The following is an 11,945-nucleotide window of genomic DNA, read 5'->3' as shown; positions in this document are numbered from 1 at the left end:
GTCTTGTGCATATTCTCACAATTTAGGGAATATTTTCACGGGATTTTTCTTGTCTGTTTTTAATTTGTTTTAAAATTTTCCAGTCCTGGGAGTTAATCATTAAAAAGTGCTTGCTGAGAATTAACTTGAGTTTCACTAGACCTTGGTTGGAGATGGAAGGGGGAAATCAAGGGCAGGACCCCACCCTCCTTCCCAGAGCTGGCCGGGCCGCGCCCCTGCACTGTTGGCCACCTCCGAGCCACCTCGAGACCCAGGGCCCTTCCTGTCGGAGCCAGAACTGAAACACCGACTTTCCCCAGTGTGTCGGGGGGTGATTCAGGGCAAGTGTTGAGGAGGAAACCCCAGTTCGTGGTAGGGAGGTCACACGTGCAGGGTAGCACGGGCAGCCCGAGAGGCGGTCGAGGGTCGAGAGTCGAGGGTCCTATTCCACTCCCGGGCCCGCATACGCACACGCTGCCTGCACACATGGGCACACATGTACATGCAGAAGCACACACGTACACACACATGAATGCACACATGCCCACACACACACACGTGCACACACACACTGCACACAGCACCAGACCCAGTACCCATGCCTGGAGGCAGCTGCGTCACCCCCACCGCGTGTGCACGCACTCTTCCTCTGTCTGCGTCACCCCCACCGCGTGTGCACGCACTCTTCCTCTCTCTGCGTCATCCCCACCGCGTGTGCACGCACTCTTCCTCTGTCTGCGTCACCCCCACCAAGTGTGCACGCACTCTTCCTCTCTCTGCGTCATCCCCACCGGGTGTGCACGCACTCTTCCTCTGCGTCACCCCCACCAAGTGTGCACGCACTCTTCCTCTCTCTGCATCACCCCCACTGCGTGTGCACGCACTCTTCCTCTCTCTGCATCACCCCCACCGCGTGTGCACGCACTCTTCCTCTCTCTGCGCCACCCCCACCAAGTGTGCACGCACTCTTCCTCTCTCTGCATCACCCCCACCGCGTGTGCACGCACTCTTCCTCTCTCTGCGCCACCCCCACCAAGTGTGCACGCACTCTTCCTCTCTCTGCATCATCCCCACCGCGTGTGCACGCACTCTTCCTCTCTCTGCATCATCCCCACCGCGTGTGCACGCACTCTTCCTCTCTCTGCATCATCCCCACCGCGTGTGCACGCACTCTTCCTCTCTCTGCATCATCCCCACCGCGTGTGCAGGCACTCTTCCTCTCTCTGCATCATCCCCACCGCGTGTGCACGCACTCTTCCTCTCTCTGCATCATCCCCACCGCGTGTGCACGCACTCTTCCTCTCTCTGCATCATCCCCACCGCGTGTGCACGCACTCTTCCGCTCTCTGCATCATCCCCACCGCGTGTGCACGCACTCTTCCGCTCTCTGCATCATCCCCACCGCGTGTGCACGCACTCTTCCTCTCTCTGCATCATCCCCACCGCGTGTGCACGCACTCTTCCGCTCTCTGCATCATCCCCACCGTGTGTTGGCGCACTCCTCCTCTCTCACTCACAGACATATGCACACATGGGCAGCACGCCCTGTCCCAGCCAAGGGAAGTGGTCACCTCCTGACCCCTGTGCCTGGAGCCGTGCTGGCCCCTGCGCCCGGTGTGCACAGAAGGTGGCGGCCTGGCAGAGCCACAGGAGGCCCCTGGGGTCCGGGCGTGCGTGGAGCACCCGGGGCTTTGAGCAGCACTGTGCTTGCCTAGCTCTGAAGTGGTTCCTACCAAGAGGAGACGTGGACATCACCGCCCAGCAGTACTGTGCTGCCCAGTGAGGCTTCGCGTGCTGGGACGTGGTGCTGGCCGGGCTGCGCCAACCAGGGCCCTGTAGCCATTGGCATGTGATTGACACCCAGAGTGTCTCGGGTCATCCCCCGGCCCTGCGTCACGTCCTGCCGCAGAGTGACTCACATTCGGCCGGCCTGTGTCTGCTGGCGATGTTTTAAAGTGCAAATCGCTCTTTCCTCAGGGGTCACTTCCTCTAACGAAAGCAGTTTTTGAGTCAACAGGGTGGCTTGGTTTCGCTGCAGACACTCTTGGAAGTCAGCTCTGTGGGGTTGCCGAGCCCTGCAAACACCTTCAGAGGGTCACTGGTCGGGCCCTTTCTGTTCCGGCTTCGGAGGGAAGCACACAGGCCTGGCCAGGGTGTTTGGCGCCATGGAGAGTGGTCAGCAGAAGCTTGTACGGGGCTGGGGAAGGGGGCTGGGGTCCTGCTCTCAGGCAGGGAAGGGTGGTCGGCAGAAGCATGTGCGGGGCTGGGGAAGGGGGCTGGGGTCCTGCTCTCAGACACCTGCAAGCCCAGCCATGAGCCGCCCGCCCACAGTGCGAGTTCACACCGCGGTCGTCGCAGGCCTGGCACGGTCGGGTGGGGGCAGGACCTGTTTACAGTGAATTCCCTGAGCCTCGGTTCCCCGGGGACTGGGCCACTGGGCAGGCCCCTCGAGTGGTCTGTCTGCCGGACTGGGCTGCATTCCTGGAACGGGAATAGCTGTTCTGCCGTTTGGGTTGGGTCTTCTGCGACTGGCAGGTGTAGCTAGATGGTCACAGGTGTTTTAAATCGTCAAGGTCCTGTCTGCTTTGTGTCCTCCTATTAACAGATCATCAAGGCGTCTCCAGCTTTCATTGTGGATTTGCCGTTTTCTCCTCAGTTCCTTTGGTCTCGGTGCAGTGTTTGTACTTCCATTTCCTGTCCAGTGTGACCCCCAGGCCTGGGCCTGTGAGTGGGCGGTGGCCCCAAGGCTGAGCACATGGCCCTGCCCACGCTGGCGGCCGCGGGAGCACACAAAGGCGTCAGAGCTCTGTGCCGTGCGTGACACAGGGCCCCCTCCGTCAGGGGAGGGTTCCAGAACTCTCCAGCCCCTTCTTCCCGCCCACAGCCCCACGTCCCTCTGGCCCCTGGAGTGTGGTGTGGTCAGGACAGAGGGCAGCGTAGCCCCGACGCCTCCTTCCCAGCCTCTGTTTCTGCTGGTCCTCACCTTGGTTTCCCACTCAGAGGCCCCCGTCACCGCCACGGAGCTGCCCCTACCCCGGCGCTTGCCCGTGCCTGGAGGACTCGCCGGGCGCCTGGCGGTCCAGGCGCAGCCCCTGGTGCCCTCTGCTGACCGAGCCCCTCCCTGGAGCCGGCGGAGCCCGTGTCCCCGCGCTGTCCTCGCAGTGTCTGTCACGTCCTTGTGCCCTCATTTCGGGGTCGTTCTCACTAAAGGATGGACTGAGTTGTTTGCAGACAGATGCGTGTGGTTCTGTCCGGTGGAAGCGTCCCATGAGCACAGACCGGCCTGGGTGTAATTGCTGTGATTTGTCCCCAAGAAACGTTGACGTTTGACCCCAGCGTGGCCGTGTGGGAGGTGCTGGGGTCTCTAGGGGACCCCTCGTGCACAGATGAACGCCTCCCGCCGTGCCGGGTGAGCCCTCACAGGAACACACTGCGCCCCACGAGGCCGGGCTGTGGAACGGACCCGCTGCCTCGGTTTCTCTCCTGCATCCTCCCTTGCCACGCGCTCTCTGCACACACCACACCCCTTCCGCTCTCCACCCTGGGTTAAAGCAGCCTGAGGCCCTCCCAAAGGCAGCTGCCCAGTCTTGGACATTCCCCCAACCAGAACCGTGAGCCGAATGTCCTGTCAGTGACGTTTTACATTCTTGTTTTATACCAAGTCTCCGGAATGCCCTGTGTATTCCCACACACAGCCCACCTCAGTGAGGACCTGCCACGGCTCAGGGGCTTCGGCCACATGTGACCAGGGCAAGGCCACACTGGGCGCAGAGGCCTCGCGTCACCGGCCACACTGGGCGCAGAGGCCTCGCGTCACGGCCACACTGGGCGCAGGGGCCTCGCGTCACCGGCCACACTGGGCGCAGGGGCCTCGCGTCACCGGCCACACTGGGCGCAGGGGTCTCGCATCGCGGCCACACTGGGCCCAGGGGTCTCGCGTCGCGGCCACACTGGGCCCAGGGGTCTCGCGTCACCGGCCACACTGGGCGCAGGGGCCTCGCGTCGCGGCCACACTGGGCGCAGAGGACCTGGGTTTGGTTTCTCAGGTCGGCCTCACCACCGTGCAAACGGCGGAAGCTCCAGGTGTCCGGCTGCAGAGTAAACCTGCCAGAAAATGCCTCTGGATTTTTTTAGCAAGCAGGAGTTGAAAACAGGAAGCTAACTTGTTGCTTTGTAATCGTGAAATCCGTTTTTCTGATGGTTGAGGAAAGGCTGTGTTTGTCCGGGCAGATGTTTCACATTTGCTGGGAACGGCAGCCTCTCAGGGGCCTTGGGGCCCGTGTGGTATCCACTGACATGCCAAGCCCCCTGCCTGGAGCTGGCACCAAGTGCTGTGGCCTTGGCTGGCCTGGCTTCCAGGACCCCTCGGGGCTCTTCCTGACGTCCCAGGGGGCCACCCGTCTGGCAGGCACCCACCCATCACAATGCAGAGGCACCAAAGCTTTGATGTGCAAAATGTAGGATGCTCAAAATTATCCCATGGAACTGCGTTATTTCATTTTAAAATGTTCATTCTGAGAGTTTCCTTCGTGATAGCAAAGATTTTTGTAAAAAATTTTTGGTCAGGCACGGTGACTCATGCCCAAAGTCCCACAGCTTTGGGAGGCCAAGGTGGGTGGATCGCTTGAGCTCAGGAGTTCAAGACCAGCCTGGGCGACACGGTGAAACCCCATCTCAACAAAAAATACAAACATTAGCAAGTTGTGCTGGTCCACACCTGTAGTCCCATCTTCTCAGGAGACTGAGGCAGGAGGAGCGCTTGAGCCGCGGAGGTGGAGGCTGCAGTGAGCTGTGATCACGCCACTGCACTCCAGCCTGGGTAATAGCAAGACTCTGCATAAAAATATATATATATATTAAAAGATGGGGTCTTGCTATGTTGCCCAGGCTGGTGTCAGCACAGCACACTGTAGCCTCAAACTCCTAGCCTCAGGCGAGGCTCAAACTGCCACCTCAGCCTCCGTGCTGGGACCACTGGCGTGTGCACCACCACACTGGGCTTTAAAATTTTTATTTAGGCTGGGGCAGTGGCTGACGCCTGTAATCCCAGCACTTCAGGAGACTGAGGCAGGTGGATCACTTGAGGCCAGGAGTTCAAGAGCAGCCTGGGCAACATAGCGAAACCCTGTCTCTACTAAAAATACAAAAATCAGCCAGGCGTGGTGGTGAACGCCTGTAGTCCCAGCTACTTGGGAGGCTGAGGCTGCAGTGAGTAGAGATTGAGCCACTGCACTCCAGCCTGGGCGACAGGGCGAGACTCTGTCTCAAAACAAAACAAAATAAATTTTCTTTTCTTTTTTCTTTTTTGTTTTGTTTTTTTGAGACGGAGTCTCGCTCTGTCACCCAGGCTGGAGTGCAGTGGCACAATCTCAACTTGCTGCAAGCTCCGCCTCCTGGGTTCAAGTGAGTCTCCTGCCTCAACCTCCCAAGTAGCTGGGATTACAGGCACCTGCCACTGCGCCCGACCAATTTTTATATTTTCTGTAGAGAGAGGGTTTCACCATGTTGGCCCGGCTGGTCTCGAACTCCTGACCTCAGGTGATCCGCCAACCTCAGCCTCCCAAAGTGCTGGGATTACAGATGTGAGCCACCATGCCTGGCTAATTTTGTATTTTTAGTAAAGATGGGGTTTCTCCCTGTTGGCCAGGCTGGTCTCGAACTCCTGACCTCAGGTGATCCGCCTGCCTCGGCCTCCGAAAGTGCTGGGATTACAGACATGAGCCACCACGCCCGGCCAACAAAACAAATGTTAAGGCTATGCCTTTGCCGTCAGGCCCAGGCACCCCCAGCCTTAGGTGCCCACAGGTGTGACGTCTGTCCCTGCAGGTTAGGTTAGAATTCCCACTTTTTTGGATTTCATGTAAGTGGAGTCACACCGTGTGCACACGTGACTGCCTCCCTTCACTGTTGCCGACAGACATCCGTGCTGCCCTGACCGGCAGTTTGTTCCATGGGTTGCTGGTGAGGACTCCACTGGACTCACGGTACGGGCACCACAGGGCTTATCCGTTCACTGTTGTTGGACATTTGGGGTTGCTGTGCATGGAGCTGCCGTCAACACACACGGACGGTGCTGGACGGACGTGTCTGCGTTTTTCTTGGGTGCATGTCCAGGACAGGACTGGCTGGCTGCGTGGAAGTCTGCGTTTACCTCTAAGACCCTGCTCTGCTCTGCAACGTGGCTGTGCTGTTTTCCTTCCCTTCAGCATGATGTGAGATTTTTACTTGGTGTTGTCAGTGTTTATTTTTATTTTTACTTTTTATATTTTAAGAGACAGGGTCTCCCTCTGTCGCCCAGGCTGGAGCGAGTACCATGGTGCGATCACAGCTCACTGCAGCCTTGACTTCCGGAGCTCAAAGGACCCTCCCGCCTCAGCCTCCTGAGTGGCTGGGCCTACAGGCGAGCGTCACCATGCCCAGCTAATTTATTATTATTATTCTTTGTAGAGTTGGCCAGACTGGTCTCATAGTCCTGGGCTCAAGCGATTCTCCCGCCTCAGCCTCCCAAAGGACTGGGATGGCAGGTGTGGGTCACTGTGCAGTATTTTCAGTTTTTAAAATTGTAACAGTCCTGGAGGACGCAGTATTTCATTGCAGTTAGAATTTTGCTTCTCCATCTCTGGAATCTACAAACAGGTGCACATAGCACCCCCACCCCCACAGTGTGACAGCCCAGAACATCTCCAAACATTGCCACATGTTTCCTGGGGGCACATCAGCCCAGGTGAGGACCATGGTGCTGACGTGGGCCCGTCTTAACCAGCCGGCTTCCTCAGGATGGACGAGAAGCAGAAAGTCTTTGGGCTTTAAAGGGATCCACCGTGAGATGAGGTTCTCAGCCACTGTTTATCCACCCGCCATGCATGTTCACACACACAGCACTTCAGGGACGTACTCAGATGCTGGCGTAATCTCAGTGTCGGTGATATGAAAACGTCACCACCTTAGCCACCCAAGAAAGAAGATTAAAGTGCTAGTGAGTGAAAATGTCGTGGGCTCAATGGTGTCCCCCCAGAAAGATATGTTGGTGTCCTCACCCCCAACCTCAGAATGTGGCGTTATTTGGAAACAAGGTCTTTGCAGATGCAAAGTTAAGATGAGGTTGTTGGGTGGACGTTCCCGCTGAAAGCTCATTTCACCGATGACCAGTCACGTAGAGCCTGTTTTCACGACCTAATCGTTTACGTCTGAGGAAGTGTTTTCAGCCTGTCGCCCATTTTTAACCCCATTGCCTGTCTTCTTCTGAATGGGTGCTGAGGTTTCTTAGTGTTCGCTGAACGTACGTCCTCAGTGAAATGCACGTATTGCAAATGGTTTCTCCCAGCCTGGATTATCTCTTCATTTTCTCTGCAGGTTCTTTCAAAGAACCGAAGATTTGGCTTTGATGGCATCTGGTTTATCTGTTTCTTCTGCTGATTTGAGCCTCTGTGTTACCTGAGAAACTTCTGCCTACCCCATAATCACGAATGTTCTCCTGGATGAGCTTGTGGCCTCTTTTGTGTTCAGCTCACTGAGGTCCGGTCTGAGGTTGGGAGTTTGCGTTTGGAGCCCGAGGCGAGGGTTGAGGGCCGTTGTTTGTAAGGACATCAGTGGGTCCAGTGCCATCTCTCATTTCCCCCACTGACGCCCCTGACATCTTCAGCAAACATCCAACCCCAGCCAGGCGGCTCTGCTTCTGGTCTCTTGTGTTCCGTTTAGCTGTGTCTGCCCGTAAGCTGATACCAGTCAACCTTGATTACCACAGCTTTGTAGTAAATCTTGAACCTAGTCATGAAACTTCTCCAACTTCGTTCATGGTTTTCAAAATTGTTTTGGCTCTTCTAAGTCCTTTGTGTTTCCGTATACATTTTAGAATCTTCCGTGGAGCCAGGCATGGTGGCTCACACCTGTGATCCCAGCACTTTGGGAGGCTGAGCTGGGAGGATCGCTTGAGGCCAGGAGTTTAAGACCAGCCTGAGCAGCACAGTGAGACCCCGTCTCAAGAAATGTAGAAAAATGGCCAGGCATGGTGGTGTGCACCTGTCGTCTCAGCTACTTGGGAGGCTCAGGTGGGAGGATCGCTTGAGGCCAGGAGTTTGAGATCAGCCTGGGCAGCATAGTGAGACCCCATCTCTACACACACACACAAAAAGTAAAAATTAGCCAGGTGTGGTGGCACACGCCTGTGGTCCCAGCTACCTGGGAGGCTGACACGGGAGGATTGCTTGAGGAGGTCAAGGCTGCAGTGAGCGATGATTGCAGCACTGCACCCCTGTTCAATGATGATCGTACCGCTGCACCCCTGCTCAATGATGATCGCACCGCTGCACCCCTGCTCAATGATGATCCCACCACTGCACCCCTGTTCAATGATGATCGCACCGCTGCACCCCTGCTCAATGATGATCCCACCACTGCACCCCTGTTCAATGATGATCGCACCGCTGCACCCCTGTTCAATGATGATCGCACCGCTGCACCCCTATTCAATGATGATCGCACCGCTGCATCCCTGCTCAATGATGATCCCACCACTGCACCCCTGTTCAATGATGATCGCATCGCTGCACCCCTGCTCGACGATCACACCGCTGCACCCCTGTTCAATGATGATCACACCGCTGCACCCCTGTTCAATGATGATCGCACCGCTGCACCCCTGCTCAATGATGATCGCACCGCTGCACCCCTGCTCAATGATGATCCCACCACTGCACCCCTGTTCAATGATGATCGCACCGCTGCACCCCTGCTCGACGATCACACTGCTGCACCCCTGTTCAATGATGATTGCACCGCTGCACCCCTGCTCGACGATCACACTGCTGCACCCCTGTTCAATGATGATTGCACCACTGCACCCCTGCTCAACGATGATCGCACCGCTGCACCCCTGTTCAATGATGATCGCACCGCTGCACCCCTGCTCAATGATGATCCCACCGCTGCACCCCTGTTCAATGATGATCGCATCGCTGCACCCCTGCTCAACGATGACCCCACCGCTGCACCCCTGCTCAACGATGACCCCACCGCTGCACCCCTGCTCAACGATGACCCCACCGCTGCACCCCTGCTCAACGATGACCCCACCGCTGCACCCCTGCTCAACGATGACCCCACCGCTGCACCCCTGCTCAACGATGATCCCACCGCTGCACCCCTGCTCAACGATGATTGCACCGCTGCACCCCATTCAATGATGATCGCACCGCTGCACCCCTGCTCAACGATGATCCCACCGCTGCACCCCTGCTCAACGATGATTGCACCACTGCACCCCGTTCAATGATGATCGCACCACTGCACCCCTGCTCAACGATGATCGCACCGCTGCACCCCTGTTCAGTGTGTGTGTGTGCATGTGTGTAGGTGTGTTGAGTGTGCATTACCTGTATTACCCAGGGTTTCCCACTCACAGGAGCATATGCCGTCTGCACACAGGCACGGTTTGACTGCTTCCTTTCCAAGCTGGATATCGTTTGTTTTGCTTTCTTGCCAAGCCGCTCCAGCAAGAACCCCAGCATGGTGTGGAGTGGAAGTGGTGAGATATTCTTGTCCCTGACCTTAGGGGAAGCTTTCAGTATTTACCACTGAAGTGTGATCTTGGCTGTGGGGATTGTGTAAGCGCCCTTCATCGGGTGAAGGAAGCTCCCTTCTACCCCAAGGCTGGATGGTGCTATCATGGAACGGTGGTTTTTCTGAGTTCATTGAGATGATCACGTGGGTTTGCACCTTCATTCCATTAATGTGGTTGGTGGATCCGCTGGTTTTCGTATGTTGACCCCTGTTGACAGTCGTGAGGTGAGTCCACTCCGCCGTGGTGGGTCCTTTTTCTAGGACGGACTCCGTTTGCTGGGTTTTTTTGGGGTTTTTTTTTTTTTTGCCTCTGTATTTATAAGGGATGTCGGCCTGTTGTTTTCCTGTAGGATTTTTGTCTGGCTTTAGTGTCAGGGTAGTGGTGGCCTCACAGAATCGTCTGGCATTCCCTCCTCCTCTACTTCTAGAAGAGTTTGAAGGATTGGTATTAATTCTTTGTACATTTGGTGGAATTCAGGGACGCCGTCTGGCGCTGGGCTTTTCTTTGTGGGGTCCTCTCTTGCCGCTTGCTTATTAGTGATTCATATTTTCTATTTCTTTTTGAGTCAGTTTTCATGGTTTACATCTTTCTAGGACTTGTGTGTTTCATCCAAGTTATCTCATTATTCTCCATATCCTTTTATGCTATTTCATATTTTTCTCCTGATTAAAAGTAGCATGTTTACTTTGGATTTTCACAGAAAACTTTTCCATCTGTCAGAAGCAGAGAGGAGTCCTTTTGGTGAGGCACAGCCAGTGAGCTCGGGAGTGAGGCCTGCAGGTGGGACTGGGTTTGGCCGCTGGTCTCCCTTTGCCTCCTCCCCTCATCTCTCACCGTGGGGCCCAGACACATCCCCTTGAGTCCCTGTCCCTGTGGAGAAGGGACACAGATTCATCTGTCACTTTCTCATGATACTTTGCGGAAATAAACTGTAGGTTTGTGACAAGCTGTTCTTTTCTGCTAACTCTGTCAATGTTCATTGCTCCTAGGTTTTCACCGCAAATGGTCCAACGGTGATCATGCCCACCTGGTTCTGTTCGCGGGCGTGGTTTTCCCACGTGGGCCCCTTTGACGAGGGAGGTCAGGTAAGGGCCGAGAGGCGGGAATCGGGTCCCTCCCCCGGGCTTGGGGCCCCGTCCTCTGTGTGTGGGCTGTTTGCAGAGCTGTCTCTGGGACGATAGAGGAAGAAGAGCCCATTCTCCTCACCGCGGTGCACCTGCAGGCGTCCGCGTCCCCGTCCTCCCCGTCAGGGTGCACCTGCAGGCGTCCACGTCCCCGTCCTCCCCATCAGGGTGCACCTGCAGGCGTCCACATCTCCGTCCTCCCCATCAGGATGCACCTGCAGGCGTCCGCGTCCCCATCCTCCCCGTCAGGGTGCACCGGCAGGCATCTGTGTCCCCGTCTTCCCCGTCAGGGTGCACCTGAAAGCGTCCATGTCCAGACTGGGCCGGCTCGAGCCTCTGCCTCCCTGTGTGGACTGAGGAGCCGAGGGCTGGGGTGTCACCAGCAGAGAGCTGGCCACATTTGCCCATGCTGGTCTCTAGTTGCAGGGAGACTAGACACAGAGACCAGTGGAGGGTCCTGGCACAGGGTTCCTGGGGGGTCCAGAGACCCCAGGCCAGTGACTAAGATTTAGCCTCCACCTCCTACTCTTGTGACAGGGACCAAGTTCGTCTGTCCTGCTCTGAGCCTCGGCTTCCTCGTCGGGACAACAGGGTCAGGCATTCCACAGCTCACGGGGGGCCACGTGGAGCCTCACGTGGGCCTGGCCACACCAGGGTCCCCACTGCCCCGCTACGTCGGACCCTGGCCTGGGTGCTCCCTCATGGTCCAGGTCTCTGGGGTGCAGATGGGGCAGAGCTGTGTTTTCCCAGGGTGGGGCAGGCTGTCAGCCTGCAGCTCCCCCATAATTAATCTCTGGGACACCGATGGCGGTGGGTACAACTCCAAGCAGGTGCTGCCAGGAAGCGTGGCCGTCGCTGGGGCCTCCAGGAAGCCATGTGGGAAATGGTTAACAGAAGATGTTCCATGGGAAACACTAATTTAAGGATTTTTTTTTTTTTTTTTTTTTTTTGAGACGGAGTCTCTCTCTGTCTCCCAGGCTGGAGTGCACTGGTGTTAGCCTCCTGGGTTCAAGCGATTCTCCTGCTTCAGCCTCCCGAGTGGCTGGGACTACAGGCACCCGCCACCACACCCGGCTAATTTTTGTATTTTTGGTAAAGACAGGGTTTCACCGTGTTGGCCAGGCTAGTCTCAAACTCCTGGCCTCAAGTGATCCACTCGCCTCAGCCTCCCAAAGCACTCCTCCCAAGGCAGGAGCCACCACATCCGGCTCTGATTTCAGGATCTTGTCATCCTTAAACTGTGGCTGAGCAGCCTCAGGATTCAGAAGTGCGTGAGGCCGCAG

General features: G+C 56.6%; 1 protein-coding gene across 10 annotated transcripts in view; it reads left to right on the top strand.

The window, feature by feature from the left end:
• B3GNTL1 (UDP-GlcNAc:betaGal beta-1,3-N-acetylglucosaminyltransferase like 1) overlaps positions 1-11,945 on the top strand; it is a 120,474-nt gene that overhangs the window by 81,610 nt on the left and 26,919 nt on the right. For 8 of the 10 annotated variants that reach the window (XM_033181734.1, XM_033181731.1, XM_033181733.1 and 5 more), the window contains one exon: positions 10,528-10,623. The exons of the other annotated variants lie outside the window; for them this stretch is intronic. In XM_033181734.1, coding sequence (XP_033037625.1) covers positions 10,528-10,623 — 96 coding nt within the window. Of the gene's footprint in view, positions 1-10,527; positions 10,624-11,945 lie in introns of those variants that run through there. 10 annotated transcript variants of the gene reach the window in all.

The sequence above is a fragment of the Trachypithecus francoisi genome, unplaced genomic scaffold, assembly GCF_009764315.1.
Source record: "Trachypithecus francoisi isolate TF-2019V2 unplaced genomic scaffold, Tfra_2.0 Lachesis_group20, whole genome shotgun sequence".
Taxonomy (NCBI): Eukaryota; Metazoa; Chordata; class Mammalia; order Primates; family Cercopithecidae; genus Trachypithecus; species Trachypithecus francoisi.
This window is presented reverse-complemented; position numbering and strand designations above follow the sequence as displayed.